At 31.4% G+C, this 23,273-nt stretch overlaps 1 protein-coding gene across 1 annotated transcript; it reads left to right on the top strand.

Moving 5' to 3' along the window:
* Positions 1–19,310: 19,310 nt before the first annotated feature.
* Positions 19,311–22,257, top strand: LOC120074768 (DUF4228 domain protein). The gene is made up of 3 exons (XM_039028009.2): positions 19,311–20,072; positions 20,596–20,747; positions 21,743–22,257. The coding sequence occupies exons 1-3, from the start codon at positions 19,820–19,822 to the stop codon at positions 21,887–21,889; spliced, it is 552 nt and encodes a 183-aa protein (XP_038883937.1). The 5' UTR covers positions 19,311–19,819; the 3' UTR covers positions 21,890–22,257.
* The last annotated feature ends 1,016 nt before the right edge of the window (positions 22,258–23,273 follow it).

Below are 23,273 nucleotides of genomic sequence, written 5' to 3'. Positions count from 1 at the left end.
CCCAAATGGAATCAAGACGAGGCATAAAGGAACCGATGTGTTGAAAGAAAAATGTTAGAGCCTCAGAATTTGGGTCAACCAACCGAGCTGGTAAAATATACCAATAAGAAAACTTCAAGACCAAGTATAAAAGAAAACAAGTAAAGTATAAATCAATTTTAGAACTTTAAAATGTTATAATTTAAACATGAAATAATTTCATTTTAACAATTGAGTTGCACTCAATCTAATATCTTGTAGCCTCAAGCGTAAAAAATAACCCTGACATCACCTAAATTACACGTAACCATAGACAACTGTAAGGAGTAGGGCATTATAAACAATCTCATTTGACGACTCAAATGAGAGAGTATATAATCTTCAAAGGAGAGCACCAAATCTCATCAATGTGTACTTAATTGAACTATGCATTCTTTATACTAACTTAGACATTAGAGTATGATATACTTGACACCACCATCGGTGCAAGGGTCTCTTATGCAAATTCGCTCGAAAAAGCAAGATCATACAAAGAGAAAAACGTTAGAGGTCAAATCCATATAAAACTCACGATGAGAACAAATGCATACAAGGTTAGAGCACCAATAATATTTTTCCTAATTTGAAAATTTCGAAAGTGTGCCTTAATTTATTAATATTTAATAGTCTTTAATGCTTCATAAATATAATACAATTTGTCTAAAAAGAATCATAATGAATATTGAATAAATTATGGACTACATCAATCCATGTCGATATTGCGTAAGTGGATTTTATATCAGGATTTCAAACCTGCAGGCTGCGTCCCAATTTTTCAAATATTTTATAGCCACCTTGTAGGTATCCAATTTCTGTCCAAGTAGTTATCTCCAACCAACTTTTAGTTACCTATTAAAAACATCTAAACTTTTGTATTCATTTCACTGGTATGGAATATAAATTATTGACCTAAAAATTAGAAGTTTGATCTCTCACTTCACTTATTGTAAAAGAATAAATTTGTAGATTAATTATAAAATAATATATTAAAAACGAAGGCGTAAAAGTTATTGCAAACATGAGTTTCTGGCATTTTTTATATTATCAATGAATTTGATTTAAATTTTTTAATTTTTAAATATTTTATTCATCTCTCCCTTTTGAAGTATTTATAGAGTAATTTTGCATACCCAACATCTTTGAGATGTTCACAATTACAAAATGCACAGAGTTCATATAAATACATGTACATGTTTGTGAATGAATTTTGAAATGACCAAGTTAAAATTATTTTTACAATGTCTTATTTAAAATTACTATTTTAATCATTTAAAATTAATTTAATATTTAATTTTACATTTTTAAATAAAATTCTCATATTATCAAAATTTGATTTTAAATTATTAATATATTTAAAATTGATTTTGAAAATGAGAAAAATAATTATAACCATCTTACAATTACTTACAAACTTGTTCAAAATGTTAAGTTTAAATCAAATTTAATTTTGAAAAAAAAAAAAAAAAGAAGTGGCGTTTGGAAATTTTTTATTTGAATGAATAAGATAGGGGTTCAACGTATTGTGTGGTATCTTGACTAGGAAATGGCGGCTTCGTTTATAGTGAGAATTCAATTACCGTATTGTATTGTAATGGACGTTTTTTTTTCCTTCGAATTAATTGTTAACAATTTATTTGGATTATAGACTAATATTTTCATTTAAAACATGACGAGCTTGTTTTTTTAGCATTATCTAGTGGTTGAAATGTGTGGAAGTTGCGATAAAAATTGCACCACAACTACTAGGCAATAATAATAGAATTGTGGTTGAACATCTTAAATGTAACAATAAATCTTCCAATACATAGAGAACGAAAGGGAGCAGTAAAAAAATTTATCCGAACTAGAATAAAACAGAGACAAAGTTTATATTATATGTCACTGGCTCGGTTCCGTCCCAATTAGGGGTATACATGGGTTGGATTGGGTTGGGTTGAAAGACTTTTTAAACCCAACCCGTTCGGATTGTAAATTTTTTCAACATAAATAACCCTTATTAAAAAAATGAACTCAACCCAACCCAACCATGAAAAAATTTGGGCTGGGTTGGTTCGGGTTAATCGGGTCATTTATTTAAAATTTTGTTCTAAAAATAAGCCAAACGTAAATATGTAAAAATCTAATTTAATTATTTTCATATATTGAATTAAGATTAACTACTCAACTTCAATTTATATAGTATAAATTTTCTTTCTAAAGTGCACAGAAACTATTTTAAGAGTTGTTGAAGAATAAATTATTAAAAAAATATTGGAATTAAATAAAACTAAAATCAACATATGTATAAATAATTGTGTTATAAGTAACAAAATAATATATTTTAAAATTAATAATAAATTTGGGTTGGTTCGGGTTGATTTGGATTATATTAAGTGAACCCATAAACCAATCCAATCAATAAAAATTTCATTTATTTGAACCTAACCCAACCCAAACCGCATGGGTTGGGTTGGGTTGATCGATTTTTTTGGGTCATTGGGTTTTTTGAACACCCCTAGTCCCAATTATTATTATTATATCCTTAAAAGCATTCTAAAACTTTGAGGTCTATGTTGTTGTAATATTTAAAATTGTATTTTGGTTGAAAATAAATTATTCTTTTGGTTACAATTTTTTTTTATTTATTATTATTATTGAAATTAGTGGGCGCCTGAACATCTCAACGATGAAAGGATGGTCGGCCCAACTTAGCTGTACACGATGAAGTTCGATTTTAAATACACGCTGCCCATGTTCAGTTCTAAGGCCCAATAATATGCATTCTAAAGGCCCAATCTTAAATTATCATGCAAATTTGCTAAAGTTATTTCACAAATGTTATTTTTTCTTCCAATCTTACCCTTATTTAAGATTCTACATTTTGAATTTATATGCTTTTCTTCGTATTTTATTAAGACCGTTATTTCATACATTTATGATAGATCTGATCCTCGAAAATAAATTGTTTTATTCATTACACATAATATTTATAATTGTAGATACTAAAATCTAGATGAAGAAAAACACACCTAATTTTTATGGGATGGTATCGTAAATTTTTATTTCAAAGAGGAGAGGATCTGCAAAATAAAGAAAAAATGGCTCTGATACCTAAGTCGAAAATAGAGAACTCTAGAATGGAGAGGAAGTCATAAGTTCAAGTTTCGTATTAAGATCAAGTTCAAGATTGAGATCAAATTAAGATAGCTCATATGGAGTCTAGAGTTATACGAATGCAATATCTACAGGGATAATAACATATTAGGATGAGAAGAATCTTTCTTTATCCTACATAAATTAGGATTAGATCTTATTGGATTTGACACCCGAACTTATTTAACCTCAAACCACTTTATTTTGGATTTATTATCTGATTTTTTTTTCTTAACATTCGACCTATTTTGTCAAGATCAAATCACCCATAATATTAACATCCACTCCAAAATTGGAATTCATGGTTCAACTTTTTAATTGTTAGAGGGATACTTGAAACTCAACTTTTGAATACTATTTTCTAGAACATACGGTTTTACAAAGAACCAAATAGTTATAATAAAATAATCATATCATGCATCATTTGGTTATTATCTAACATGAGATTTTGATAAGCTCGCTTTCAATTTTTAACGTAGCATTAGAAATAGTGAGTTTGAAATAAAACTTCTTTAGGATTTTGCAATTTGGTAAAAATCTTCAACATTGAAAGACACTTTATGTATGATTTCTTTGTTTCAATCTAAGGTCATAGTGTCTTGCATTATTTGTTGTTATTGTTCGTTCTAACCTTAAAAGGGTTTGCCTGTTCATTAGATTTTTTTTTTTTTTTTTTTTAAATTTTTAATGGGCTGAAATTCTTCAATATCTCGTGTCACAAGATACTTTTTCCCACCTAAAGTTTGTATTTCTCTAGTTTACGATGGTTGATGTGAAAGTCCCAATGTATTTTGTCGCAAGGCTTTTCTCTTAGGTTAAATTACGAACAAGTTCAACTTGGTCTTTATTTTCTTAAGTTTGGAATACAAAGGTAGAGCACTCTCGTCCCCACAGATGCCACCAATTGTTGATGGAAAAATCTGATCAAGAAATTCATATGACCTTTATGTGTCCCTAACTGCAAAGGAAAGAGACTTGCAAAACAAAAAAAAAGAGATACACCAGTGGAGTATCTGCCATAAGAACTTCAATACTAAATCAATTTCAGCAAAGGACCAAAGCAAGTGCTTTTAAAAGAATATCAACTTACCTCTCGTTGATGTTTTTGTCTCCTATATATAGAGGAGGGAACCTAGGGTTTGTCTTTTTCTATTCTTGGTAGGACTCAAAAGGAGTTAGGTTTGGGCTTCATTAGATAGATAAGTTGTGCCCTATGGGAAGCGGACTTCCTCAGAAGGGAGGATGTGGCCAAGTTAAGCCTCTTGGGCCTCAGCCTAATTCCCTCACTTTCCCTATGCCAGACTTTCTCCTGGCCTGTTTTCTAGTATGTTTATATTCCAAGGTTTACCTTTGGCATCACATCTCTTTTAGGCTTGAGGTTCTCGTTCAACATTTCAAACTTTTAGGCGAAAAAAAGCCTCACATATACCACATGCACATTTTTTTTTTTTTTTTTGTATTGTTCATTGTAGCCACATATACCAGTTATTATTATTGTCACACCAAATATAAGTAATAATATTAATTTAATATAAATACAATATATGTACACCATTATTTATAAATTATTCCACATATTTCATCATATACACTTAATATATTTAGTTATTTGCAAATATGTTCTTACTATATTCATATCTTAAAGAAAAATAAACAAAATGTACCATATATTATTAAACATATTCATACATTTCAAAATTATATAAACAATTAGACAACGGTAAAGAATTCTCCTAGCGTTTAGTTTTTAAATATATAGTTAGTTTTCTAGCCATTTTCTACAACCTAGTTTTCATATTTCAAATATTTGAATTATTAGTTGATTTCTTAAAATAAGAACAAGTTACAACTATTTTTTTTTTTTTAAAAAAAATCAAAACTTCATTTTGTTTTTTTAAAATTTAACAATTATAGGGATGAGATCAAAATTTCGACCTCTAAAAAGAAAAGTTATACCGAAACTGTTGAGTTAACCTCATTTTGATTTTTATCTTGACATCTAAAATACTCTAGAAAAACAATAGATTACATAGCAAATGAACACAATTTTTTAAAACTTTACCGTTCACACCCACGACTGGGAGTGAATGAGTAATGATAGCGTCGTGGAAAATTGGCAGCCGCATTTGTGTTTTGGCTCTGAAAAAATTGGAGTCAAAGGGGGTTGCCAGTTGACTTTCATCTAACAAAATTCGGTAAGAAAAATTTGATAGTGGTATTTCTTTTTCTTGTTTGGTAAAATAACATTAGTTTCCGAAAGCCTAACTAAAAGAATACGTACATGAACACGATGCATTCGTTATAACTTCACCATATCCTTCAATTCTCATTCCTCCATCAAAATGTGTAATTGACACATGTTTTTAGTTTCAACTTCAAACTTTTACATTTTTATTTGTTGTACTAACAAAATATTTTCTCCCACGTGTCAATTTTAAAAGGTTTTGGATTTAAATCTTATAGTCAAAGAGTGAATAAGAACATCAAATGAAGAATTTATGAATAAAGAATGAACTTACTTCTTCTACATAGCTACAAATAATGTATTTTATTGCGGTAGTTGATTTGGGTTATCTCTAATAATCTTGAATTTATAGTAGAATTATCCTTTCATTCAATGGCCGAAGCATGCGAGGGATGTGTCCCATTTGGCCTTTTGCTAGGTTCGACCTAGGCGATCACTTTCTTCTATATCTATTTTGGCCAGGCGTACCCCATTAGATATTTTGTTAGGCAAAACCGTGGCCAAGTAGATTCGCTCGAACAGTCCAAGTCAACACATTCTCTTAACCTCATTTTGGTCATTGGGAGTTCTTTTTTGTCCAAATCTAATTATTTTCATGCCCCCTCACTTATGTTATTGTTTCGTATCGATTATGTATTATTTTATCCAACATCACCTATTATATAAGAAATTATTTTAGGAGCGATGGGAAATTTGATTGATAATTGAGAGTCTAAAACCACTATTAGAGGTAGATAGATTTTAAATATACAATAACGAATAACAATTCTTGACGGTCCAACTGCTGCCTATAACATAAAAAATTATTTGAGGAGCAATGAGAAATATGACTGATAATTGAGAGCTTAAAACAATTATTAGAGGTAGCTAGATAGATTTTAAATATACAATAATGACTAACAATTTTTTATAGATTAGGGCCTTAATAAAAAAAAAAATTGGTTGTAGCTTCTGTTGGACACATTTAAAGAATAATATGTTTAATTAAAGTATGGGCTAGGTATGTGGATTAATAATTTATCACATTGGCTTATTTTATTAGATTGGGCAGTGATCTAATTAATTAAGGTCCTAGATTCCTAATTGAGTATGGACATGATGGATAGAAGTCTATTCCTAGTTAATTATGGTTTAATGGGAACCTTAATTCAACTAGTATATAAAGAAATCTTAGGGCTATAGTTTCCTATATACAAAAAAACACTTCATCTTTCTTGAATCTCATCTAGAGAGATCCCGGGCATTCGGAGTTTTGGTTGAGGAAAACCATAGTCATCAATCATCATCTTGAAGCTATCATCAATTTTGCGATGGAATCCGATATGTTATTCTTGACAATTTGGCATGAATGATCTTAGGGTTTATTTATTCAATATAGATATTAAAATTTATGCTAACAAGTGCTATCCATGAATTTCGTATTGGACTGTTGGTGTAGATTTGTTTTCCGTTGGGATTTTGATTTTTGGTTAAAGAATTTAAAGATTATTTAAAAGAAAAAGAAAAAAAAGGTTAGAACACAATTTTACTGAATGTTCAGATTTTTTCATGCGGATTTGTGTTCTTTTGCAATTTGAATTGTGTTCTTTAGCATTTTAATGTGATGAAAATTGGCATGAACAAAATTTTTATTTCAAATTTTTTTTAATGCTTTTCGCAATTTGGTACAAGTTCTTGGGTAGGCAATTTGTGTTTTTGCACAGTTTTTTTTTCTTTTAATCGACGAGTTCAGTAGATTCAAGTCCAAAGAACTGATTAATCAATTTTGTTAATAATTAATCGATCCATTTTATTCCCAATAGATGTTAGATTAGAAAAAATGGATCAAATTGATTAATCAGTTCTTTGGACTTGAATCTACCGAACTCGTCGATTAAAAGAAAAAAAAACTGTGCATTTAAATTTCAATTTGATTGATGATATTTAGCGATATTCACATGTTTATGTCGCTTTAATTGTATTATGTGTATGCAATTATTAAGTGAATACTGGTAAAGGTTATTTGGTATTTTTCCTCCTTTATTTTTATACAATAATATTATTATATTATGTGTCTTATATTTTCGATTGAATTGGTCAAAATAATATTTATCTAAATTAATTTAATTCTAAAATATAAGATATGCATATTCATGAATTTATGCGGATAATTATTAGCCCAAAAGAAGATAATTATTTAGTCAAATTATAGGTATGCATGTGGTAATGAGTGTGTGACAATTATAAGGATTGCTCATGTGAAAAATAGTCTGTCCAAAAAAAGTAATTGTTAGTACTTTGATTACTACGTTGAGAGCACCATTTACAGTTGCTTTTGCCCAAAGGTTGGACATCAATGTTGTGTTAGGTATCTTGTTAAAGGGGTCCACCACATATGTGGGATTATTTTGTTATATTTTAATTGTGAGCATATGTTTTGTTGTTTATTGTTTCAGTTGGTCTTACTCAAATATGTGGAAATTTGAGTTCAATCCCTAAGTTCAATGGGTCGAACTTCAAGATTTGGAAGGAAAGCCTAGAGATACTTCTTGGGTGTATGGATTTGAACCTTGCATTAAGAACCGATAAACCTACTTCTACTAAGGAACAACCAAATAGGCTAATATAGAGAAATGGGAACGGTCAAATCGCAAGTGTCTACATTCCATTTTGGAATCTTTTCGAGGCTCTATCACGGAAAGTGAAAATGCCGATAAGTTCCATGCTCAAATTGAGAAATATGTTGCAAAAAACGAGAAAGGGGAAAAAAGTAGTCTTTTGACTTCTTTAACTTCTATGAGGTATAAGGGCAATGGAAACATAAGGGAATATATTATAGAAATGTCCAATCTCACAGGTAAATTAAAGACACTTGATATCAAGATAAATGAAAATTTACTCGTGCATCTGGTACTTATCTCTCTTCCTATACAATTCACTCAATTTAAGATAAGCTATAATACTCAAAAGGATAAATGGAGTATTAATGAGCTTATCTCACAATGTGTGCAAGAAAAAGATAGGATTAAGAGAGAAAGGACAAAAAGTGCTCATTTGACAACATGCTCTCGTTATAAGAAGAAAAGGAAATTTGTGGATGCTGTAGAAGGGACATCTCAGCAGAATAAAAACAAGAAACAAGCTATTGAAATCCTTGTTTTTTCTGCAAAAGAAAAGATCACTTCAAGAAAGATTGTCCCAAGTATGCCAAGTGGCGTGTGAAAAAGAGTAAACTTCTTACTTTGGTTTGTTCTGAAGTTTACTTAGCTTCTGTACCTACAGATACTTGGTGGCTAGATTCTGGTGCTACTACTCACATAAGTATATCAATGCAAGGTTGCCTGTGGAGTCAACCGCCAAATGATGCTGAAAGATTCATCTATGTGGGCAATGGAAAAGCAATTCTAGTTGAAGCTATTGGAAATTTTAGATTACTTTTAAAAATTGGATGTTATTTGGATTTGAATGAGACTTTTGTCATACCGTCATTTAGACGAAATTTAGTTTCTATTTCCAGTTTGGACAAATTTGGTTTTTCTTGTTCTTTTGGAAATAATAAAGTTAGTTTTTTTCAAGATTTTAAGCTTATTGGTACCCGTTCTTTAATTGATAGTCTATATATGCTTGACTCTTTTACTTCATTTAACAAGATCTTGTTATCTAATTCACGTGGTACAAAGCGTAAATTAAATGAGAATTTCACTATGTTATGGTACAAGTGTTTAGGTCACATCTCTAAACAGAGAATATAGAGACTTGTGTCAGATGGAATTCTTGATTCCTTTGATTTAAGGAACTTCAATGTTTGTGTGGAATGTATTAAGGAAAAACAAGCAAACATAAGAAAATTAGGTGCCAACAGATGCTCAAACATCTTAGAAATAATACATACAGACATTTGTGGTCCATTCCCTACGACCTCTTGGAATGGACAACAATATTTTATTACGTTCATAGATGACTATTCAAGATATGGGTACCTATACTTAATTAATGAGAAGTCTCAATCCTTGGACGTTTTCAAGTCTTTCAAAGCTGAAATTGAACTTCAACTTGGAAGAAAAATTAAGGTTGTCAAATCTAATCGTGATGGTGAATATTACGGTAGATATGATGGATCAGGTGAACAACGTCCAGAGCCCTTTGTCAAATACCTAGAGGAATGTGGAATCGTCCCACAATACACTATGCCGGGCAAACCCATCATGAATGGTGTAGCGGAAAGTCGAAATACAATACTTAAGGATTTGGTAAGAAGTATGATTAGTCATTCTTCTCTACCATAATCCCTCTGGGGTGAGGCACTAAAGACTGCAACATATATCCTTGATAGGGTACCTAGTAAAGCAATAGCCAAAACCCCCTATGAGTTGTGGATAGGAAAGAAGCCTAGTATTAGGCCTCTTCACATCTGGGGTTGTCCAGCTGAGGCTAGGCCTTATAGGCCTAATGAAAGAAAATTAGACTCAAGAACTATTAGCTGCTATTTTATTGGGTATTCTGAGTGCTCTTAAGGTTTCTAGATCATTGTTTGAGATAGGAAATGCTAGATTCCTTGAGGATGTTGTGTTTGGGGGAGGGGGGGAGGGTGAGTTAAGATTACATAATTGGTTTCTTTTCCTCATGTATTATAAATGATGTCCAGGCTCCAATTCTAATTTCATTATTGAACCAATTATAGAACAAGACAACATTGAAGTCTCCATTTTTGGACTTGAAGTTCAAACTCAACAACCTCAAGAAGTGCCACTAAGAAGATCTACTAGAGAGAGAAGAAGTACAATTCCAGATGATTATATTGTGTTTCTTCAAGAACATCTGGATGATGTGGGCGTAATGGAATATGATCCAATTAACTTCCAACAAGCTTTACAAAGTTCTAAGTCTCAAAAGTGGATAAGTGCTATGGAAGAGGAAATAAAATACATAAAAGACAATGACGTTTGGGAACTCGTCAAACTGGCCTCGGAAGTGAAACCCATAGGTTGTAAAGGGATATTTAAAACCAAAAGGGATTCACATGGCAATATCGAAAGATATAAGGCTTGTCTTGTTGCAAAGGATTTTACTTAAAAGGAAGACATTGATTACAAAGAGACTTTCTCTCCAATTTCATCGAAAGGCTCTTTTAGGGTAATCATGGCACTGTAGCTCACTTTGATTTAGAGCTACACCAAATGGATGTAAAAATTGTGTTTCTCAATGGGAACATTGATGAGACGATTTATATGGTGCAACCAGAAAACTTTGTGTCAGGTAATTCAAAGTCGATGGTGTGCAAATTAAAGAAATCCATCTACAGTCTCAAGCAAGCCTCTCGTCAATGGTATCATAAATTCCATGAAGTGATAACCTCGTTTGGTTTTGAGGTGAATATAGTGGAAGATTGTGCATATCACAAGTTCAGTGGGAGTAAATCAATCTTTCTGGTGTTATATGTCGATGATATACTCATAGCTAGTAATGATGTAGGTTTATTGCATGACACTAAGAGATTTCTCAAAAGGAATTTTAAGATGATCTTGAAGATGCTTCTTTTGTATTAAAAATTGAAATACTGCGAGATCAATCTCAAGGTATTTTGAGATTGTCACAAAAGAACTACATTGAAAAGATTTTGAGTAGATTTGGCATGAAAGATTATGCACCAGGAGATACCTCGATCGCTATAGGTGATAAATTTCATTTAGGTCAATGCCCCAGACCACACTCGGGACTAAAGAGATGCAGAAGGTTTCAAGGTGATGCCATTTGGTCTAAAGAATGCCAGGGCAACCTACAACCCCAAGTATAGAAATGTGCTAAACTTGCTTTCCTTTCTTATTGATGGTGATCTTTTTCTCTTTCAGGGCACGGACAACCTTGAACTCTTCCATGTCCCACAGAAAATTCTCGTTTAGATCGATATTTATCTGCTTCTTGTCTGGGCCAGAGCTCCATGCAAATTATCCTTTCAAAGTTGCAAAACACAATCCCTAACGTAAGTCGCAATCAACTTGATGCACTTTGTTGGACGGATTCATGAGTATAGGACGAGGACGTAATGTGAGGTCGTGGGCGCCCATATACCACTTCAAACGGTCTTTGTTTGGTTGCCGAATGAGTTGTGGTATTGTACCACTATTTTGCCCATGGTAACCAATGCGTACCCTATGCATCGACCATTGGAAGTCTAATATATGCTCAAGTATGTACCGTCCAGATATTGCGTTCATAGTTGGAGTGTTAGGCAGATATTTAAGTAAACCAGGGATGGATCATTGAAAAGCAGCCAAACGGGTTATAAGGTATTTACAGAGAACAAAAGATTATATGCTCACTTATCGGAGATTAGAAGTTTTGGAGATCATTGGGTATTCTGATTCTGATTATGCTGGATGTCAAAACACTTTGTGATCCACTTCAGGCTATATCTTCATGTTGGCTGGAGGAGCTGTATCTCGAAAAAGTATTAAACATACACTTATGGCTTTTTCTACCATGGTTGCGGAGTTTATTGCATGTTATGAGACATCCAATCATGGAATATGGTTGCGAAATGTTGTCACTGGGTTACAGATAGTGGTTGGCATAGAAAGACCACTAAAATTATTTTGTGACAATAAATCAATAGTGATATATTCCAACAATAACAGAAGCAATGAAGTCAAAGCATGTAGACATGAAGTTTCTGGTTGTTAAAGAAAGAGTTCAGAATGGTCAAATTTCGATAGAACACACCGGAATAAACTCTATGGTGGCAGATCCATTGACTAAAGGTTTACCACCTAAAGTTTTTCATGAGCATGTTGCTCATATGGGTGATAGTCACTTTTTTATTCCATGGTTTAGTGAGAGTTTGTTATTGAAGACGTTCTTTGACCTTATTTTGTTTATTTTCTATATATAATAAAGTTGATGGTGTATGTTTTATTATCTAAACTCGTTTATCATGCATACAGTTTAGCATAAAGTTTTTTTAGAATGATCTCATTAAGGAATCTGGACCAGTTGAAAACAGGCATGATCTAGGTCATTTTGCATGTAGTTTCCATGATATCCATCCATACTTGATCTATGTCATTGAATGTATTGAGATTGGTGATTAAGAAAGGTTTAGTTACAAGGATAGTGACGAAAGTCACCTTGATTCCATGCTAATACAGGATATGGACCAGATTGAACTAAATGGAAATTCTATTATTGAAATAACCTGTTTATGCACGCTTAAGGTTTATGTAGTTTAATTATATCAGGTGCACATACATAGCCCAAATGGGAGATTGTTAGACATATTTAAATAATAATATGTTTAATTAAAGTATGGGCTATGTATGTGGATTAATAATTTATCATATTGGGTCATTTTATTAGATTGGACCCTATTATGTGATGTAATTAATTAAGGCCCTAGATTCCTAATTGAAGATGAACTTAATGGGTAAAAGCTTATTCCTAGTTCAATTAGGGTTTATCTATTCAACATAGATATTAAGAATTTATGCTAACAACTTCTGCATAGACACTAAATTTTCTTGACACACGCACGTCTCATGATTATTAATACACTTGTATGCCTGTTGAGCAACGTCTACTTTACAAAAATTTTCTTATATTACTTATTTGATTCCTTGCATATAAATGATTTTATATAGTACTTCGAAATAAATATTGATTTTTTTTTTTTGGCAAAGGAAAAGGTCTTTATATATGTATACATATGTGTGAGTGTGATCCACAACTGTTAATTAGCTGTGTTTTTTCATATAGTTACAAAACAGTGGCTCTTGTAATTAAAATATTTTATATATCAACATTTATAGTCCGAATAGTTTTGGCCATACCATGCCCATCCGAAATCTTATTTGGCATATGATTACAAGCGTTGAAAAGTCAGTAATATCTAAGATTGTATTAATCGTTAAGGCTTAAATGATGAGAAATGGATCCCATTCATTTTAATGTAAACTATGATTCAGCTCCTCTTGTCAAATTTTCTCTCTCTTTCTCCATCCCTTTAAATAAGTTTGGAATTTTCCCAACAAACGAAAAAAGAATGTACTATTCAAAGCCTTTCGTAGTGGGACACATAAACGATTGTTACTTGTAGATCCGTTTTTCCAATAACATGCAATAATATTTGATATACTAAAATTATCTAATATTTGTTGTGAATTTTAGGAATACAATGGGAATACGGATGGTAATAAAATATAATATTAAAATAAATAAATATTAAAAAATAAAACATAATATATAAATAAAAAAATAAAATAAAATAACAAAATGAGAAATGAGAAATGAAAAAATTCTCAAATTTCTCCACTTTCTACAATTTGTATGAAATTTGTCTAATGTGTGTGATTTTAAGATCTATCAAATGTCACTATTTATATGCAAAGTGGCAAGTAAGATATGGACTTACATAGACTCCAAGCATGAACAAGGCACATGAACAACATGAAGGGTGACACATGGCTTTTGGGACACTAACCAATGGGCATCTACTTATTATTATAATATTCATAATACTCCCCCTTAGATGCTCATATATATATATGAGATATATCTTGTTAAAACCTTACTAGGAAAAACCCAATGGGAAAAAATCTCAGTGAAGGAAAAAAAAGTACATATTTCATATAATATATACTCCTAAAAGAATACAATATATTTACTCCCCTTCATGAAAACATCACTTAATATCTTTAAGTCGTTGTATTCCAATGTTATACACCAATTTTTTAAAAGTTGCGGTTGGTAATACCTTTATAAATAAGTCTGCTGCAGATTATCCTTCGAACAAATTTGTTGTATAGTGATGTCGCTATTTTCTTCAAGATCATGAGTGTAAAAAAGCTTCGGTGAAACATGCTTTGTTCTATCTCCATCAATATATCCTTCTTTGATTTAGGCTATGCAAGTTTTGTTGTTTTCGTATAATATTGCTGGAAGATTTTTATTAGAAGACAAGCCACATGTTTCACGAATGTGTTGAGTCATTGACCTTAGCCATACACATTCTCGACTAGCCTCATGAATTGCAAGAATTTCAACATGATTGAGGAAGTGGCTATCATAGTCTGTTTCACCGATCGTCATGATATAGTAATTCCTCCACATGTGAATAGATAACCTGTTTGAGATCTAGCTTTATGTGAATCATATAAATATCCAGAATCTGCATAACCAACAAAATTTGATTTATTTGAATAAAATAAACCCATATCTATTGTTCCTCGGAGATAACAGAGTATACACTTAATTTCGTTCCAATGTCTTTTTGTAGAAGAAGAACTAAATCTAGCTAATAAATTTACTGAAAATGCAATATCTGGTCTTGTATTATTAGCAAGATACATAAGTGCACCAATTGCATTAAGATATGGTACTTCAGGACAAAGAAGTTCTTCATTATCTTCTTGAGGTCGAAATATATCTTTTTTTATATCCAATGAACAGACTTCCATTACAATATTTAATGGATGTGCTTTGTCTATATAAAATCTTTTCAAAATTTTTCCTATATAAGTTGAATGATGAATAAATATTTCATCTGCTAAACGCTCAATTTGAAAGCCAATGTAAAAGTTGTTTTTTCAAGATCTTTCATCTCATATTCTTTCTTAAGATATTCTATTGCCTTTGAAATCTCTTCAAAAGTTCCAATTATATTCAAGTCATCAATATATACAGTTTTAATAGCAAATTCTGATTGTGATTTCTTTATAAAAATACACAAACATATTGGATTATTTTGATATTCTTCTTTCAATAAATATCCACTTAGGCGATTGTACCATATCTGTCCTGATTGTTTCAATCCATATAGTGATCTCTGTAACTTTATTGAATACCATTCCCGGGAATTTGATGTATATGTTTTAGGTACCTTAAACCCTTATGGGATTCTCATATAAATATCATTATCAAGAGATCCATATAAATATGTTGTGACTATATCCGTAAGATACATATCCAAACTTTTATGCACAGTCAAGCCAAGTAAATATCTTAGTATCATTACATCCACCACTGGAGAATATGTTCTCTTCATAATCAATACCAGGTCACTGTGAAAAATTTTATGCAACTAGTCTTGCTTTATATCTTGTGACCTCATTATTTTCATTTCTTTTCCTTTACAAATACCAATTTGTATCCCACAGGTTTAACACCTTCTGGTGTTTGGACTACTGGTCCAAAAACCTAACGTTTTGAAATTGAATTTAATTCTGCCTCGATTGCTTATTTCCACTGAAGCCAATCTTTTCTATGTCGACATTCTTCAACAGATTTTGGTTCAGGATCCTCATTTTCAGATATAATATCAAAAGTAATATTATACACAAAAATGTTGTCAATAATTACATTAATACGCTTCCATCTTTTTTCTGACATGACATAGTTTATTGAAATCTCATTATTATCTTTAGGTATTTCACCTTTCTCACTAGTCATGTCGAGGATTTCTTCATGAGTATTTACATCCTCAACCAAGTCTTTTTCACTATTAATTATTTTTCATTTTCGAGGATTTTTATCTTTGGAACCCGCTAATCTAACACGCTTCTGACGTGTTCTAGACTCATTAATGACAATTTATTGTATTGAGATATCAACTTTTTATGGAACATTTGCAGCTGGTATATGTGACTTAGTTACTTTCCTTGCATTTTTAAATGCATCTGGTAATTGATTTACTATATTTTGCAAATGAATTATTTTCTGAACTTTAAGTTTACAATGATCTGTAGGGGGATCTAAATGAGACAATAACGATACATTCCATGTAATTTCTTTTTCTAATTTCTTAATTTCTTTCCCTAATGTTGGAAAATTTGTCTCATTGAAATGACAATCGGTAAATCGTGCAGTAAAGACATCATCCATCAGGGGTTCAAGATATTTAATAATTGATGAAAAATCATATCCAACATATATTCTTAACCTCCTTTGATAACCCATCTTAGTGCGTCGTGGTGACGCAATTAGAACATATACTGCACATCCAAAAATTCTCAGATGGGAAATATTTGGCTCATGACCATAAACTAATTATAATGACAAGTATTTATGATAAACTACTGATCTAATGCGTACAAGTGACGTTGCATGCAAAATACATGTCCTCATACAGATGAAGGAAGCTTAGCTCACATAAGTAATGGTCTTCCAATTAATTGCAAACGTTTTATTAATGATTCTGCTAAAGCATTTTATATATGAACATGAGTTACAAGATGTTCAACACTCCTAATTGATATACAATAATTATAAAAAAAAACTTGAGATGTAAATTCACCAACATTATCAAGACGGTCTTAATTGTATAATCAGAAAATTGTGCTCTTAACTTAATTATTTGAGCAAGTAATCTTGCAAATGCAAGATTTTGACTTGATAATAAGCACATGTGTGACCATCTACTGGATGCATCTATTAATACCATAAAATATCTAAATGGTCCTTGGTGGGTTAATAGGTCCACACATATCACCATTAATTCGTTCTAAAAATGCAGGTGTTCAGTCCCCACTTTAGCGGTCTAATTATCAATTTTCCTTGAGAGGAAGCATCACATAATAATTCATTAGATTGAAGAATCTTCTGGCTCTTCAATGGATGTCCTTTTGAATTCTTAACAATTCTTTTCATCATTATAGATCTTGAATGACCTAATCAATCATGCCAAATTGTAAATATGTCTGGATTCATGAACTTCAGGTTCATTGTTGCTATGTTTCAATTACTCGTATATAAGTATTATATAATCCAGAAGATAAAGCAAACAACTCTTCCAATATACGTTTTTCATTTGAGACAGTGGGTATAATATATAGATATTCCACATTATTCTTACTACCAGTCTCAATATGATAAACATTGCAACGTATATCTTTAAAACTTAGAAGATTTTTCTTTGATTGACTAGAGAACAATACATTGTCAATTGTAAATTTTGTTCCTTTAGGCAAAATAATATTTATTTTTCCAAACCTTTGATTAGTTTGTAGAATCTGATATCATTTTGACTTTTGCTTCCAGTATTTTGGAAAAAGATTTTTTACTTATAAGTATTTCTATATGTAGTTGCATTGTCTATCAGACATAGATATTCTTTGCTCATTTTTAAAATACCTAACATATGAAAATGATCCATGTTTTTTTAGTAGGAAAAACGACAAGAGCTCGTGTTGATAAAGTATTGTGAATTTGAGGATCACAATGGAAACATGGATGGTAATAAAAATATAATATTAAAATAAATAAAATAAAATAAAATAACAAAATAAAAAATGATAAAATTCTCAAAATTCTCTATTTTCTCCAATTTGTATGGAATTTACTCAATGTATGTGTGATTTTAAGATCCACCAAATGCTACTATTTATAAGAAAAGTGACAAATAGGATGTGGACTTACATGGACAATAAGCATAAATAATTACAAGGCACATGAACAACATCAAGGGTGACATATAGCTTTTAGGACACTAAGCAATGAGCATCTATTTATTATTATAATATTCATAATAATATTCAATTATCCTATATTATTTGTATTTATATAGTGCCATCTCACTTTAGTCGTTGTCTTACTTTATATTGTATTTAATGAATCTCTCATATAACTTTATATATCAATGATACTATTAAGAATTAATTAGTAACAAGAATACAAATGATCTTTTTGATGTAAGTTTATACTTTGATTCTCAACTTTTAAAGATATCAATTTCTATGAACTTCCAAAAGGTGTCCAACTTAGTTACCATATTTGTTGGGGCTGTTTAAGGCAAGGCCCAGACCCACACATGGTCCCAAATTCAAGGGCATTCTATAAGTATGTCTAGAAGTATCAGTGTCTATAAATAGAAAATTAAAGCCTTGAGTATTGGATAAGTTATGTCGAACTTGATCCTTATCACCAAATGGATATCAAAGGCTAATGATTGGAAATCTGTAACATTGGAGACTATATTTATAGTGACATTGGTGATATTACATATGTCCCACGCGGATGTTAGACATTGGACTCTATAAATAGTCTCGTTTTTCCATCTCAAGAGATAAGTAATACTCAGAGTGTTTCGGTGGATTAAACACTTAATGTATTAGCTGAAACACTTAATGTACTAGCTTAAGTACCATAATATGTTCGACTGACATTACACCTGTGCGAGTTTTTTTAACAAGAGAGTACGTTAGAGGTTTGATTGCAACCATTAACAAACTATATAAAGGTCAATTAATCAAATTAAATAAGTCAAGAATGTAATTATAATGAACTATATAGTTCAAGGGGTGATTAATCAAATTAACCGTTTGAGAAGGTAATTGTAACCCATTCGGATAGTTTTTGCAATTTTTTCTAAAAGATTAGTAATTAAAATGAAATTTAAATCTACAATTTAAAAGTGTGTAGGTTAATATATATATTTTTCACGAGGGTAAAAAGTAAAAGAGGGAGGCACATGTTTTGGCGTAGGCAGAATAGGTTGGAATCTCCCGTCAAGTTTGAGTCACATCCCAAAATTAATTGTCCACGTCAGCATCCCATACTTGGACCTTTTTTTTTTCCTAAAAAAAAAAGAAATAAATATTTGTTTTCAAAAAAGAGCCCGGCCCAAACCGGTCCTTGGGGCCAACTCTGACCGTCCCTGAAACCTGAGGTCAGTAACTCAGCATTAAAGAGATACAGTCGGAGATGGAAATTCAAGTTTCCAACCTCCTTTTTCCTCAACAAAATTCATATTTTATTATTATTATTTTTAAAGTTTATGTTTCAAATTGATAGATTCTAAAAACGCTAATTTTCTTTCCTAAATGAAATTGAGCAAATATTTATCACTTTGTAAAAATTTATGTTTATTTTCTTCTAATTTTTTACCATTGCGGTTATGTTTAGGGATGAGATATTGCATATTAAAAAAATAATAGAGGGGGCCACCCCTATCTTGTAAGGACCCAGTTGGGTTTTGCAGATCTTACACGTTTCGAGCAGATGGAGCTTTCAGTTCGTACTCCAATATTACGTTCCTTCTGATCCATTATAAGTACCCATTACCCAACTCACCAACTTCATTCCATTCTTTACCTTCTCTCAAAATTTTAAGAATTTGAAAAAAAGAGGAAAAAGAGAGAATTGGGGGAAATTTATTTATCTATCTTCGTTTGTATCGTATACCTTTTCTTCTTATTGTTGTTGGTGCTTTAATCGTTTAGAGTGATCTGGAAAACGTCACGTCCTTTGTTCAGAGTAGAGATTCTTGACGTGCATCGTGGAGAGAGCAATCAAAGAAGGCGTCAGACTCATTTACTCACAATATATATCATTAATCTCGCTCGTGTGTAGTCTCTGATTTTGTAGCTTAAAACTAGCCTTACTTCCAAAAATTAAGCCACTCCCAACAACAACGCACGCGACGCACACGCGCAGTTGGAATTTTGCTGAGTTGAAAGAATGGGAAACTGTCAGGCGGCGGAAGCAGCGACGGTGGTGATTCAGCACCCTGGGAATCAAAAGATCGAGAGGATTTATTGGTCCGTAAGTGCACACGAGATCATGAACTCTAACCCAGGCCATTACGTTGCTCTCCTTCTCACCTCCTCTACTACGAAAACCGAAAATGGAACCCCAATCAAGCAGCTCAAGCTCCTCCGCCCCGATGACACGCTTCTCATCGGCCACGTCTATCGCCTCATCACATTCGAAGGTTTTTTTTTTTTTTTTTTTGGATTATTATAACATGATCGTATTTCTTTATTTTTTTCCTTTGAACTTATGAATTGAAGTTTATAGAACTAGAACTATTCATATTTTAGCTATGAATTATAATTTTAAAAATAAATAAATAACTGTATTTTGAACTTAGATATCATAGTTATTATAATTTTTATATAATAAGAAAGAGGAGAGAACGATGAATCTCTAACTTCAAGTTGAAAGAATATTTTTTAGGACAAATACTGGACGTAGCAGCATCCCCTTTTTCATACATAGGAAAAACAAAATCAAATGTTTTATATAAAAAATTGACACATGACAGATTTTTATTATGTTCTAGGCTAAACTACACCCAAATCTTTTTTCATTCTTTGTGCGGATTGTGTCCTGCTATTTTTTCTGGTTATTAGACCTATTTGCTAACTGTAAATGTATATCTTATTATTATTTTTCTTTATCCCTTGGGTCAAATTTTTTCCGGTCTAAAATTGGATTTTTTTTCCCTCTTTCAGATGTACTGAAGGAGTTTGCTGCAAAGAAATGTGTGAAATTAGGGAAGTTGCTGAAAGAGGGAGGAGCGCTTTCGGTTGGGATGAAGATAAAGGGCTCAGACAATTCTGCTTCAAATCCTAATGCTAATTCGAAATCCCAAAATTACATGAAGGTAATCAAAAACCCATAACTCTTAATCATGCTACGAATCCCAGAAAGTGGATCTTTTTTTCTTTTTCTTTTTTTTTTTTTTAAAAAAATCCCATTGGTTGGGAAAATATAGCGATTTTATTGAATTTCGTTTTCATGATTGCACTCTGATTAAAAGCCAAGAAATAAAAGAAAAAACAAAAAGTTGTTTTTCTGAATAAAGAAGCATCTGAAATTGGTTTGAAATTTAAGGCCACGGATATCGAGGGAGAAAGGCTTTTTATGGGTCACTTCATGAATCTTGTCAGGAATTGAAGTAGAACTGTATACCGCAGATGTATTTAATTTTATTTTAAAATTCAACCCCATTATAAATTAAGTAAAAGAAAATAAATAAATAAAGCGGAAAATTTTAATCAGCTTTTGCAAGCATTCCCTGCATGCTGTGTCTTGTGGATTTAGAAAAAGAAAAAGAAAAAGAAAAAAAAAACAGTTTGCTTAACTTAAAAGTTGAATTAATCATTCAAGGGACCAAATTATAATGCGGCTTTGCCTGTATATTGAAATTAACTCATTTTGAATTTGAGTTCCATTTCCCACTTCAACAACAATTTAAACATTTAAATTTAAAGTCTTTCGGTATGATTAAAAATTATTTTTATTTAAATTCTTTAGTAATAACCATTTAAAATACACTTTGACGATACAAACTATTTTGAGTAGTTGTCAAATATTAAACACGTGAAAAGTTAAACACAAGACGTCTTTTGAAACTTTTTTGCTGTTGGGATCTTTTCAAAAGAACACTTTCTTTTTCCCTCTTTTTAAAAAAAAATGTAAATAACATGGCCTTTTCTTTGATCATAATCATAAAGTTGAAAGATATTTATTTGATTTCTCTTTTGCAAAGTCTAAAACCCAATATCTTCAAATGAACGTGAACATTCCTACTTTTTCATCTTTGGGGTCAAATCAAAACATGATGCTAAAATAATCTTCTATCATCAATATGGTCAGCCGGAGCAGGACGGTGGACGTAGCGACGCCGGAAGCAGCGGCGGAGGAAGAGGCGGAGGAGGACAGAGAGGCATGGGAAGGCATTATGGTGGTGGAAGTCAATGGAGGCCAGCTTTACAGAGTATTGCAGAAATTGGAATTAATTGAAAAAGAAAAAAGGAAAAGGAAAAGGGAAAAGGCAATATGAACAAAAAACAAACGCTGGCATGAATATGATCTTCAGATGCAAATTGACCCTTTCGCTTTCATGGTCTTCAATGAATAATTACCAGAACAAGTTAACGTCAAAAACCCAATCTCTATCTTTATATACCTTTGATATTTTTCCCTCTATTATTTAGATACGCGTTTCTGTGTATTTGCAGTAGTGTTTAGTTCTTTCCATCTAAACTTTGCACCTTTTTTCATTTGGAAATTAGTGTAAGGAACTTCATTAGTTTAGATGCTTTAGTTTTCATGACTTTTCTTAAATGTAAATTATCAGCAATTACCCATAATAATTTTCTGTTAATTAACTTCCTTTCATTTCATTTTAAATTAATTGGATCATATGTCATGTTTGATTATATTGGATCAATGTATCATATAAATTTTGATTATCCAGAATAGTACGTGTTGTATTGAGGATCCTACTTAGAAAGATCATAGGATCTCACATTTTTATAAGATATATTGTTTATTCCTTTCATTTTTAGTTGGTTTTGAGATGTAATTCTACATTATTTAATAGGTTGGATATATTAATTGCATCAAACCAGAAAGCTTCCTATTATCGTTAATAGTTGTCCTTAAGTGAGAGGTAAATTGGAAATTTCTATTAAATTATAATCTCAAATATATTTCTAGAAAGAAAACAAATCTAATCTAAAATAAAATTGCCAATTAGAGAGAATTTTGAATCTTGAAAGATTTGATCAATTATTTTACTTTCGAACTATTCATATCCAGACTTTTTTATTATAACCAAAAGGCACATATGGTTCCGGATCCGATATGATTGTGATCATTGAGCCAATCATTCATACATGTTGTATTCATAAACAAAATGATACCGGTACGGCATTATATACTTATGGATTCATTTGAATCATTTCTTGAGATTCTAATTATTTTTTTTATCATATATTTATTTGTAATTGCATTTTTTTACGATAGGTAGGTGGAAGAATCAGATTTCTGACTTCAAGTTTGATAATATACGTACTATGCTAGTTAGGTACACTCATTTTGGCTTGTAAACTGTATTCCTTAATCACTATTCTTCCATTCTTTTCAAAATCTACGCGTAGAACTTAGAAGGATTCTATCTAATTCACAAGCCTTCCATTTCCAATTTCAGACATATATATTTTTCTCATAAATTATTCATGATTTAGGTCGGTTGAATGATAAATTTTAGCTAATCACAAGTTGTCATGTCATCACAACGAAAGCGTGGACTCATTATGAAAATTATAAATTGGATCAGGTAGAGTAATTAAAGTTGCTCGAGTCTAACCTAATTCAAGTCCATGGTGAAGATTTGGTCCAA

Source organism: Benincasa hispida, chromosome 3 (genome assembly GCF_027475165.1).
Source record: "Benincasa hispida cultivar pf3 chromosome 3, pf3_genome.v1.1, whole genome shotgun sequence".
NCBI lineage: Eukaryota > Viridiplantae > Streptophyta > Magnoliopsida > Cucurbitales > Cucurbitaceae > Benincasa > Benincasa hispida.
Note: the sequence above shows the minus strand (reverse complement) of the source record. Positions and strands in the feature narration are given on the sequence as shown.